The 12,667-nt window shown below is 46.4% G+C and overlaps 1 protein-coding gene across 17 annotated transcripts in view; it reads left to right on the forward strand.

Annotated features, from left to right (window-relative positions):
* TTC12 (tetratricopeptide repeat domain 12) overlaps positions 1-5,431 on the forward strand; it is a 51,793-nt gene extending 46,362 nt beyond the window's left edge. For 15 of the 17 annotated variants that reach the window (XM_004052150.5, XM_055356236.2, XM_063693528.1 and 12 more), the window contains 4 exons: positions 1,425-1,526; positions 2,873-2,972; positions 3,879-4,104; positions 5,269-5,431. In XM_004052150.5, coding sequence (XP_004052198.4) covers positions 1,425-1,526; positions 2,873-2,972; positions 3,879-4,104; positions 5,269-5,344 — 504 coding nt within the window. In that variant the 3' untranslated portion in view covers positions 5,345-5,431. The remainder of the gene's footprint in view (positions 1-1,424; positions 1,527-2,872; positions 2,973-3,878; positions 4,105-5,268) is intronic. The other 2 variants (XR_010129198.1, XM_063693532.1) reach the window with 2 other exon arrangements.
* The last annotated feature ends 7,236 nt before the right edge of the window (positions 5,432-12,667 follow it).

Consider the following 12,667-nt stretch of genomic DNA (forward strand, 5'->3'; position numbering starts at 1 on the left):
CCAGACCTAAAGGTGGGCCTACACTAGTCCCTGAGTAAACCTTTAGGAGAGCTCTTGGGCCAGATTTCCCCAGCATTCCTTGTGTGCCACGTTGGGTGCTTCCCAGCTTGCTGAGCAGAGCAGCACCTTCACCATGGGCATCTGGTCCTTGTCTAGCACAGTCTCCACTGTCTTGGGCCTGAAAGGGGATCCGTGGTGTCAACTATAGCAAAATTCTAGGATCTTTAGGAAGCAGATTAGGGAAACAAGATTGATAATACACAAGTTTATCTTTTCTCCCTCTGGAGACCTCATTAAAATGAGATTAAAGCCATTGGGGGGGAACAAAAAAAGTAGAGACCTACATTGACAGTGAACAGGCAATGGTTACCAATAGGTAAGTAATTTTAACAAGTTTCCTGAAGATGGAGAACAGCTGCAAGGGTGGTAATTAATGAGGCAGGGCTGAGGAAACCTTTGTATAGAGTACAAATGGAGGAACACGTAGCTGGGCAGTAGCAGGTTTGCCTTATAATACCCTGGAGAGGATGAAGATTTCAAAACTCCCGATACAACAGAGAGCAGAAGTACAAGGCAGTGGAGCTGCGTTTGCTGGCAGGCATCTATCCTCCAGGCATAAAATCAGAACACTTTTATCTCTAAAGAACTGAAAAACTGGAGAAAACATTTTTCTTTCTAGTATACGGGGGTGCCACCTCTATATCTTTCCATACTTCTGATAAACTTCCCATAAACATAGCATGCCCAAACATATTTTCTTGCTTTTTTCATACATGTGATTGGGCAGGTAAGGGTCAACCAGACATTGCAGGAAAGCTACACACATAAATAGGAAAACCAAGATAAACATAAAAATTGATCCAAAAGAAATAGAGATGATATAGGAAACAGAAGAAAAAAATAGTAACTATCATTTGTATCCTGAGAAAGATTTAAGATAGTTATATCCATAAAAGAGTAACAGCTTGCCATTTATTTAAAAAAAAAAAAAAGAAAGAAGAGCTGGGAAATAAAGTAAATGAACTATCCCAGAAACTAGAACAAAAGACAAAGATTCGAAAAGATAAAGATAAATGACACAGAAGACCAATCCAGGAAATCAAACATCTCCTTATAAAGGGCCTGCTGATATCAGAGCTCTGGGAGGAATCACAAGGGAGAACTTCCTTTCTCAGAGTTGAACTGGTTGATCCTGTGTGAAGCTGAAATAATATGGGCCTCTGGGTGGCAAGGGGCTGTGATTACAGCTCCTTGACAGCTTTATTAAAAAGAACAGTGCTTTCTATTATTTGGCCATCATATTTTTTATATTTTGCTTCCAATATTAATGATTGCTTTTACCTCACCAAACTCCCCGTTAACTTTTAAAGGTTGTCAGCATTTCTGAAAAGGACATTTAATTATCCTCTTTCTGCTGTACTCAGAGAGCTGCTGGTGTTCTGAGCCGGACCCTTTCTTCCTCTCTGAAAATCGTTGAGGAGGCCTTGCGAGCAGGAGTGGTAAAGAAAATGATGAAATTCCTGAAGGTAAGATCACTTTATTGGTTACAACCCCTGAAATGTACAGAAGTCTCCTATTTTATTCGGGGAACAGAATTAAGGTAGGCTTTGTTTGGTTAATGTGCTGCCATTTCTTCCTTGCTAGATTTTAAACTTCTTGGATAGGGATTTGCTTCTGCCTGTCTACCCAGACCATACTCTGAACATCAACAACAGATTGTTGAATAAATAAGAAAATTGTTCATTAGATACATCTATAAAACCTGCTTACCCCTCAAGCCTGACTTTAAAATATATGGCCACTGTTCTTGATAAAAATGATCTGAGTGGCTTTCTGTAACGTTTCTCAGGCACATTGTTTTGCTCAGGTTTTGCTACTCATGATGCTTTATACAGTTATCTGGAGAGTGTTGGATGGAACTCCATCTGTGAGACATGTAGCCTGCAGAATTACCATGTGGCCAAAGGATGTTGGGATTTCCCTGTGAGATGAGTGTGGTGAATCTAAGCAAGCCAGTAGAGCAGTTATCTGGATTCACCTGCAAGGGCGAAGGGGATTATTATACTAGGCTGCCATCTCAGAATCCCACCTATGATGTGTGTGCCCATGAGGTCCATACACCCATGTTAGTGTGGTGACACATGGCTTTTATTCATAAAGCATCAGTCTGAGTGGTGCAGGGAAGCATGCTCTGCGGGCTGCTGCTGGGACAGGGGTAACGCTGAGGGGGCAGCATAGGGGGTCTGAGTTTAGATTGCCACTTGAACAATGACTGTCATTCATTATAACTTTTGCAAACCCACCAAAAGCTCCTGATGGCACGCATACCCATGCATCACACATGCATACCCATGCATCACACATGCATACGTGCACACATGCCTTTTAAAGACCCCATATGGGTGATTGCAAGGGCTGTGTTTGACAGTTGTCATCTCTTAAAATGATGTAGGTTCCTGAAGTTCCTCATGCAGGACTGTCAGCCTGACAGCCTTAGCAAGTCAGTCCTCATTCTCAAATGGGAAAATGACATGGGAGGGCCTTTTCCTCCCTTTTTGGTAGATCTGCCATTCATCAGCATCATTCTCTTCTCAGCCACTTGCTCATAAAGCCTTCCGGAGGCAATTACTCAGGTGTACATGACAGGCCTACATTCCTGTCAGGGGTGTGGGCTGGGTTAGAGAGGATGCGGGTGACACTCTGTTCCAGCAGGGACCATGCCTGCCCACCAGGAAGCACATGCCATTCTCAGTAGAATTCTCTTTTCAGAGTTTAGGAAGCCACTAGCACTATAATAACTGCTCGCTGTGGTTTGTGGTCAAGAGCAATCATAGCACTGATTTTATTTTTCTAATTTCATTCTGAAATCTAGACAGGAGGTGAGACTGCATCACGTTATGCTATAAAGATACTAGCTATCTGCACGAATAGTTATCACGAAGCTCGGGAAGAAGTAATAAGACTGGATAAAAGTAAGTGATGATTTCCTTAAGGGAGCCCTCGTCCCAGAGGTTCATCCACCCTTGAAGCTGCAAAGGGAACTGTGGTCGAGGAGGAACTTAGCAGCAATGCTGTTAACCTCTCCCAGACTTCAGCAATGTTTACAGAAGATGTTTCACATCCAGATCTGAAAGCATTTAATTAGCCTTTTGGTTGCACACAGGTAGAATGCCCAGGCTGGAGACCCAGCTGACAGATGGCTCAAAGATAACAGGGTCAAAGCTAGGAAACTCCCTCCTCTCACCAAGTTCAGTTCTCTGCCTTCACAGAAGGAGGGGGGGAAACACCTTCAATGTTTAGTGAACAAGTGAAATATCAGAGTCTGAGCCTAGCTTTAGTCCAGTAACTTAAACCGGCTGTAGTTATTCACAGCAGGCTTCCCAAGAGAGGCAGCCTGCTAATGTTCTTCTTACCAACTCCCTGGAATGCACAGAAGGTGAACTGAAGGAGGCTCCACCATGGAAGCGGCAGCCTTTCTCCTGGCTCCTGTTGCATACCCTGCAGGTGTAGGTTGCTGGCACATTGCCTCCACCTAGGGGCTGTCAGATGGGACCTCTCACCCTGGCGCAGTGAGAGGTTAAGAACAGGCTTTCAAGAAGACAGACCTGTCTGACACACAGCATTCATTCATCTAACAACTGTGTTGTGCTGGGCACTGTTCTAGGAAGCCGAGATACTTCAGAGGTTCAGCAAGTAGTTGAGGAGGTTCATATGCATTCAGTGAATGTTTGCTGATGAGTGAGTGAACAAGTTCTGCTGCAGAGTTACTGGGGAAGCTCAGTGTCCGCTGACATCTCCCTGCATCCCTCATGTCCTGTTGCCAGCCTTCTATTTTGGGATTAAAAGGAGCTATTGCTTGTTCTCTTCCTTCCCTGCAGAATTGAGCATTATGATGAAGCTGCTCAGCTCGGAGGATGAGGTTCTGGTGGGCAACGCTGCCCTCTGCCTTGGTAACTGCATGGAGGTGCCCAACGTTGCGTCTTCCCTGCTAAAGACGGACCTTTTGCAGGTCTTGTTAAAGCTCGCAGGCAGTGACACACAGAAGACGGCCGTGCAGGTGAACGCAGGCATTGCTCTGGGGAAGCTGTGCACAGCTGAGCCCAGGTATGCTGTGGACACGGAGCCAGGCTGACCTATTGCAGAAAGAGCAGCTGAGCTGAGGTGCTGAGTTTTGGCTGGGACTGCGTGCCACACAGAACAGTGTGGGAAGCCCTCATGCTTTCTGTGCAGACCTAGGTTAAGCCCAGTAGCTGCTTCTCTGAAGAAAGCCTTTCTAGAGGAAACTGGGGAGCTCTCGGTCTCCAACCAGAGAGGGAATCGGCTTGTCTGATGGGGACTTGCTGCTCCCACTTGCTGCCGTTGCCTTCTCTCCATTCCATTCTCCACTGTTCTGCATCCCTCTCCCTGTCTCTTTATCCTCCTTCTTCCCCTCCCTCCCACTCCACCTCCCCTTCTCTTCCCTCTTTTCTCTCTTCTCCACTTTTCCAGAAACAGACCCCCCACTTCATGTTCTTTGCCTCAGCCTAAACAAATGGAGGAACGGCCAGCAAGGGTCACATGTTCATGCAGGAGAAAACAGTGGAGAAGGAGAGACGCAGAACAGCATGCCGAGGTCCCCAGTGAGCGAGGGCAAGAGATGTGGGCTGTAACTGTGCCCATGGCTTCTCTGTTAGCTCAGACCTCCACTCTGCTCTGCTCCTATTCTGATGTGCAGACGCATCTCATTGCACGTGCTTCTGGGAGGTGTCCACCTGTGGCTGAGCAAAGGAGCCCTGGCATAGAGCAGGGGTAACCCCGGGAGCTGAGTGAGAGAGGCTCCTTCCCTTACATCCACATGCCTTTAATTCCTCCTCTGTAGATTGAGAGGGTTGGCCTCGATAATATCTAAGGTCCTTTCAAGTTCTGTCTGGTTGTTCAAATGGAAGGAATAGTTAAAATCTTTCTTCTATAGAAAGAAAGCACATTAGCTAGGATGACTTCAAAGTGGCAACCTATGGGGGAGTTCTCGAGAGCAAGGTCCTGTCTGATCAGCCTGACACACCTGCCACCTGCAGCGAGTGTTTTCAGTGCTTTGTGGGCCTCCCTGAGGGCCTTACTTACCCCTGTGATCTTTAGGGTACCCCAGTGCCACAGCCACTTCCTGTTTCCACCCAGAGTGACAGGACTGACGTTCTCAGCCAGCTTCCATCTGAGAGTGTGTTGGCTCTGGGCTCCAGACGCCTGAACCGTGGCACTTATGCCCTGGGTTGTTTGTTTTGATTGTGACAGGTTTGCTGCTCAACTGAGAAAGCTTCATGGCCTAGAAATTCTCAACTCTACGATGAAATACATCAGTGATTCTTGAGAGAGACAGGATTTGTGTGCATTTGGGGAACACACGGATGCACACTATGTGTTGTTCCTATGCTAATAAAGACCTTTGATGTATCCACTTCAGAATCAAGTACTCATTTTCAGAGTGTTTGCATTTCGGGTTTTCATGGGTAACAAGAGAGTGGGCATTAGGTTGGCTGCTGTGGTGGGCTCTGTGCACTGGCTTACTCGACTTCCATTGTACCCTCCTTTGAATGTTCTTTCCTGTTCTGTAGAAGCTAGAAACCATCTCACAGAAAGCCACATTGCCCAGACTCCCTTGTAGCAATGATTCTAGATGGGAACTAGTGGCCAGTCTAATGCCACTTCCTACCCCTTTTGCTATTTTCTGCTGGCAATATGCTACAAACATCAGATTTGTTGGTAGCAGCATTTCAGCTCTGTTTTTCCAGCTGTGGAGTGCTGAGAGAGAGTTGCATTGGCATCATTGGTGGCCTGCAGCTGACTCCTGGCCTGCCGCCACTGCATGTGCCGTTAAATTCAGTGGGGTGAGTGGTAGGTGGTGTCTCCCCTGTTAGGAGAACTCTGCGTGAATCATTCTGGGAATCATTCCTGGGGGTCCCTCTGGCACCCTCCTCCAGCCCATCTGGTGGTGCTATAGGCACCCTGTTCCATGGGTTAGATTGTTCTCTGCTTAAGGTGCCAAAGCACACGCTTCTCTTTCTACAGTGAACCCTCACTGATGCAAATGTGTTGATTTCCGTAACCCACCTTGTACTCTCACCCCATCCCCAGAGGCAACGCTCCCTTCCAGTTGCCCCAGGGTCACTCTAAACCAGGGTCACCTATGGACTGCAAGTCCCTAAGTGAGAAGTCCAATAAGTGGCATTATCTCTGGCTCCTTACAATCACAGAATCATTTTAGAGTAGGAGGCAGGGTCTTCATGGTACAGTGAATGTCAGGAGTCCCAGACCAAAGTTCCAAAGACTTTTGGTCCTACCCTGCTACCTGCCAGCCGTGTGACTTTGGGCAAGTTGCTTAACCTCTCTGAGCTTTGGCTGCTGCTTCTGGAAACACTAATACCTGCCCAACCTACCTCCTCTATTGTTGTAAAGGTTAAATGAAGTTTTGGAGGTGAAGGCACTTTGGGAATTATAAAGTGCTACGCAAATATAAGAGATTACCAGACTCTATCTTGAGATTGAGGGTGTCGACTGTGACGTCAGTTGGGTTAAGTTTGAAGGGTCTGGGAAAGGATGAAGCTCGTGTCCTTTAAGGAATCAAAGCTGGCCATTCTCTGAAGCATGTGGGAAAGGAAATCTTCCTCCTCCAGGGAGATTTTATTCAACACACCCAAAGAAAGTGTTCTTCGCAGGTAAGGCAGCTGTTGGCTTAAATTAAGAACTTCGTTTCTGAAACCGAGATAAATAATTGGCATTTGGTGACAGGGGGGCGGGCGGTGGAAGAAAATCAATGGCCTGAGCCCCTCATTCAGATTGATGTACTGCACATGGCTGGAGGGAGCTCACTGGGGCACTCTGTGGTGGCGCCCTGGGTGGCAAGCAAGTGACAGGCCACTGTAGAGAAGCCAGGACCTGCCCATCAGTCCTATCATGCAAACAAACACCCTTCAAGAGGCTACTGAATTGCAAAGGGAGAATGGCTTGATGCTAATCAGAGCACAAAGAAGAAAATTAGAGGGTGCAAAAGTTGCTGTTTTCACAGAGAATTCCGTGGAGCTTTGAAAACGGAAAGGCTGTTTGTGTTCATAACCACCAGGCCTGTCTCCTTTGAAGTTCAGGCCCCGCCTTCCCCTGCGCTGGCTGCCCTCCTTCTTGGCTCTTGAAAATGGCTATGATAGGTGTATTCTCTTCCCCAAAGAGTGGGGAATGTCAAATTACGTTATTATGTTTATTGTTCCAGAGTGCCTGCCGAGAGCAGTCATCTCCAATTTGGAGGAGAGTCTGCTGCACCTGAAGCTCTGTCTCCTCATAGGTGGGAAGAGATGTTTCACATGCTAGTATTCTCCCTCTCCAGTGTGGATCCACCCCCACCACCGCCCCAAACTTGTTACCCCTAACACATGCTACCATGCAAACCTTCCAGGCAGCATGGAAAATACCAGTGCCGTCTTTAAGAAGGCCTCATCTCCACTTGCCAGGAGCCCCGACACCACCCTTGGAGACACAGCTTGTTCCAGGTAATCAGAGTCTTCTGGTTCAACAAGCAGAGGAGCTGGGATTTTCCATCCTAAAGAGGATGTGGCCGGGATGGAACTCCATCACCATCCTGAAGCCACAGCAGAGGTGGAAGGTAACAGACAGTCCAGAGCTTCTCACTGTCTTCATACATGACGTGAGGACGGCGGTTCCAGTGCGCCGCGAGGTGGGACTGAGGTTCAGAGTTGAGAGGAAACAATAGGAAGGGGCTGAGATGCTGCAACAGGTCACGGGCTGCTATTGTAAACACTTTTATAAGGATAGGTTCAAATAAGAGCTTCTTGGCTTGGAGAACTGAGGGGAAGTACGACTAAGAAGTATTAGGTTGGTGCAAAACTAATTGCAGTTTTTGCCATTAAAAGTAATGACAAAAACTGCAATTTCTTTCGCACTAACCTAATATTCTGAGGACAGAAGACATTTAATACCACATGACTTTTTTTAAGTAAGAGGTCTCATTTTCTAAATAACTTGAAAATAGAGGCTTTCCAAGGGTTCCGTTACAGGAGAGAATAATCAGAGGTGAAGAAAACCCATTTAGAGCTGACTCCCTTTCCCAGGGAATGAGCTTTTGGTCCTCATAGACTGGCATCCTGCAGACACGCAGAGAGAAAGAATAAAGCCTGCCTGTGCATTGTTTGTTTGTTTGTTTTGAAACAGAGCCTCACTTTATCGGCCAGGCTGGAGTGCAGTGGTGTGATCTCAGCTCACTGCAACCTCTGCCTCCCAGGTTCAAGTGATTCTTATGTCTCAGCTTCCCATAGCTGGGATTACAGGCATGCGTCTGTATCCCAAATTTTCATATTTTTATGAAATATGGGGTTTCACCATGTTGACCAGGCTGGTCTCAAACTTCTGACCTCAAGTGATCCACCTGCCTCAGCCTCCCAAAGTGCTGGGATTACAGATGTGAGGCACCATGCCCACCCCCCCGCCCCCTCCCCGCCCCCCATGCATTGTGCCTTTGCTCTGCACTAGGCACCCTATCAAAACTTGAAGATCCTACCCTAACATAAGCCTCATAACGACTGTGAGGTGGGTATTATCTCCACTTTACAGGTAAATAAGTTAAAAAGAGAATAGTACTTTCCCACCCGGGATCACATAGCCAGGAAGCAGGGGAGTCAGAATTTGACCCCAAGCTGTGTTCTTAACTCTTCCTGCATGTAAAACATTCCTCTCCTTACTAAGTGTGACCTGCAGAAAAGTCACCACATTTCTCTGAGCCCCAGTTTCCTCTCTATAAAATGGGAGCATCAACACCTACCTCTCCTTCTGTGGTTTGGATATAATATACATGAAGTACCTAGCATAGTGACTGGCAAATAGAAAGTATTTACTTAATGGCGACTCTTTTTGAGAACAGAAATGACCATGAGCCCATTATCTGCCCCCTCCCACCCTCACGGATCTGCTTATCTTCCTTGGTCCTCCGTCTCACTGAAGGCAAGCATGTATTTGGCTCTGTTTACCTTTCCCTCTCTCCTGTGACTGGTGGCAAACATGAAGATCCCCCAAGAGCCAGCTGCCAGCCAGAAGCCTGCCTTCTTACATGACCCCATGGCAGCAGGGCCTGAGAGCACTGGTCTTGGGTGGGATGGGGTTCTGAGCAGCTCAGGGCTCGGGGATAGGGTAGCAGCGCTCCTTGTCAGGGCCTGGGGCCAGGGGTGCATGGGCATCAACAGGACCCAGTGTGAAGTGGAAGGTGCTAGGATCAGTGCTCTAAAATCCTCTTTGCAAACAGATACTCCTCTGTTACTTGCAGTTTGTCCTCAGTTTATAATCAGGAAAACCTGTTGATTGCAATGACTGTAACTCCAATCATATATTCATCAGGATGTCATTAGTTCTTTTCTCCTAAAGCCCCAGAGCTGCATCCCCCTACCCTCCCTGATGCCCTAGAAAGAGGAGTGCTAGCCCAGCGGGACATCCAGTTGCCCACCACCTCCTCCAGCAGCTCCCGGCCCTGTGGGTGGCCACATGCCAGCCAAGCACTGGGCTTCTGTGATCTGAAGCTGCTGGATGACTTATTTCCTTTTAATAAGACTTCTAATTTGATCTCAATTTCAAAAAGGCAAAATGATGAAGGAGTTCTCCCTGGAGACATTCTGCCCTGTGGTCTGATTTTGCCCTAGGGCTGGATCAGGCTTTCCTGGCTGCTCTGAGGCTCAGCCCTGGCTTAGGTAGGAGGGAGCCTTAGGGTGCTGGCAAAGCAGGGAACAGTGGGCTGCCGATTACCTCTGCCAGCCACCCCAGCCTCAGATCTCCCCAGTTCTGGAGCAGGGCTCCTGTCACCAGCGGGTCGGAAGGAACTGCTTTAACTGAGGGTGGCTGCCTGCCAGATGTGCTGATTCAGCTCAGCCTGAGCATCACTCCATTGTCACATCTGTCCCCAACTTTACATTTGGGCTTCTTATCTTCAGCAGCTCTGGATCCCTCATTTAGATCCCTCATTGAGCTCATTTAGATCCCTCAACTCCCCTTGGGCAACAAGCACACACATACACACCCCCACACACACACGGAGTTCATTTCGCTGCTGCTAAGAGATGAATTTGCACATTAAAATAGGTGAGTTAACGTGCAAGGCGATTTACACTAGATCAAAGGTGCAGCAAGATAGTGAGAATTATTGGAACAAGAGGCTGAAGAAAAGGCTCCTAGAATGTCCAAGCTGAAAATTATTCAGGGATCATCTAATCCTCTACAGTCATCCCTTTGTATCCACCAGGGATTGATACCACAGATACCAAAGCCCTGGGATGCTCAGGTCCCTTATATGAAATGCATCATATTTGCATATAACCTACATACATTCTCATATACTTTAAATCATCTCTAGATTGCTTATAATACCTAACACAATGTAAATGCTATGTAAATAGTGGATATACTGTATTTCTTAAAAATTGTATTATTTTTTATTGTTGGAGTGTTATTTTTATTGTTTTTTCCCCAAATATTTTTGATCAGCAGTTGGTTGAATCTGCAAATTTGGAACCCGAAGGTACAGAGGGCTGACTGTATCTGCTTTGTTGGAGTCCATCTGATTCATTGTCTAAATACAATTAATTGCTCCAAAATGGCTAGTCCATGCCCCCTTATTTTATAAATAAGGAACCTGAGACTCAGAAAGGCCAGGTGAGGTATCTTCAATGTTCTTACCTTTGTTCAAGAACCCTCTGAACTAATGGTCCAGAGTGGGGTAGGGACTCCAACAAGACCCAGAGAGGCAGGAAGCTCAGTGGTGGGAGTGCAGGCTCAAAGCCCTCCTCCACCTTGCTTTAAATTTCATAACCTCGCTTTAAGTTTTAAGTTTCATAACCTTAGTGAGTGGCTTAGCCCCTCGATTGCCTTGTCCGTAAAAGGCAATAGGGGAGATATGATACCCACTTCTTAGGTTTGTTGCGGGGATTAAATGAGATGATTTCTATAAAGCTCTCATCACCGTACTTGGCACATGGAAGCCCTGAGGAGTTGGGCACTCCTGTTGTGGTCGTGTTGGTTGAGCATACTTCCATAGATGCCCCCACCAGGCCATCCCTATATGCTCTTTTCCGGAGTTCTTAAATATGAGGATTTTTATCAGGGTTGGAAGGGTTTCTATGTGACTCTACCCTAAAGGAGGGGGATAAAGAAGTAGGCCTCCAAATGGCAGGCTGAGCTGGCAAGGAGGGCCGAGAGAATCTAGATGGAACACAGGGCAGGCACAGGGAGAGCATGAAGGATTGAAATGTACATTCTGTGGTATTAGGCATTGCTGAATTCTGCACTGTGTCATCAACATCAGGGGAAAATAAGAAAAAGGCGCTGGATTTGGTTAACTTGACTTATTGCCATAGCCTCCTTGCTGATCTCCCCATCTCACTCCACCTTCTAAGCCATCGTGCACACTGCAGCCAGGAGAATCCTCTGAAACATCACTTTCATTATGCTGTACCCCTTCCCAGGCACCTTCTCACAACTGTCTACAAGATAAAGGGCAAACTCATTTGCTTAGTGTGTGTGCATACGTGCATGCGTGTCTGTAGGGGGAGAAAGACCCCAGAGCTTTTTAAATTCTCTGAAGTTTTACTGATAAAGCACTCACATTATTGTACTTTAACTATTGTAGGCTATAGATGCATTCCGTATACTGCATATGAGTAAGAGCTATGATTCATAAGTTTTAGGTATAATTTAAAATAAACATATCTATTATTATCCCTCAAATTATTTTTCTTTATAGATAATAGTGATAAAATTCTACATGGCCTTTGCACATAAACCATCCAATATAATCTGAACAAGCCTTAACGTAGGCTTGGTTTTAGGGTCATGTACTTGTTTCCAGTTAGGCCAGCCAATGTTGGGCATCAACCCTGGGTGTCATTGCTCACTATGGTGTTCCAGCATCTCAGGGAAGCCTGAGCAATGTTTGTTGAAGGGCAGCTCCCCACCAGACCATCTCTCCTCTTAGGCCAGCTTCCCAATGGGTGTCTGCAGGCATTCCACTCACTCCTATATCCTCTGTTTCAAAGACCTTCTCCTTTCCTCTCTTCCAATCTTACACATCCACAAAGCCCCAACATAATAAAAATGATAGGTATCTCCTGTTAAATACTTGACTGGTTTCAGATCTGTCTAATGAAATGGGTTCTATCATTATTCTCCTTTTACAGATGAGGAAACTGAGGTGCAAAGCAGTTAAGCAAGTGGTCCAAGATCTAGACCAGGTACTCAACCACCCCACTCCACATGCAACTGTCCCCCAACCCATGCGATTCATCCTTTCCCTGAATGCTTGTGTGGTGCTGCCTTTTAAATTCATAACATAATGACTTCATTGTTATGAAATTCTTTTCTGTGTCTTTATTTTTTCTCTCCAACAGAATTTAAATTCATTAAGGATTTGGAAGATTTCTTCTCCTGTGAGAAGTCTTATAGACAAGAAAAAGAGAATTAGGCATAGACAGAAGGGTTGTAATCACCCTTCTCTGAGCATGTGTCATTCTGGAGGACAGGACCTTGAATTTGGGCTTGGCTCTGTCTTCAAGAGTATGTGGGTGAGTCACCAGTAGTGAACATGGCTTCCCATTCTGTCGTGGCATTATTTCCAAACTCATGGCCAGACACAACTTGGCTCTCCCATTCC

This window comes from Gorilla gorilla, chromosome 9, assembly GCF_029281585.2.
Source record: "Gorilla gorilla gorilla isolate KB3781 chromosome 9, NHGRI_mGorGor1-v2.1_pri, whole genome shotgun sequence".
NCBI classification, from domain to species: domain Eukaryota; kingdom Metazoa; phylum Chordata; class Mammalia; order Primates; family Hominidae; genus Gorilla; species Gorilla gorilla.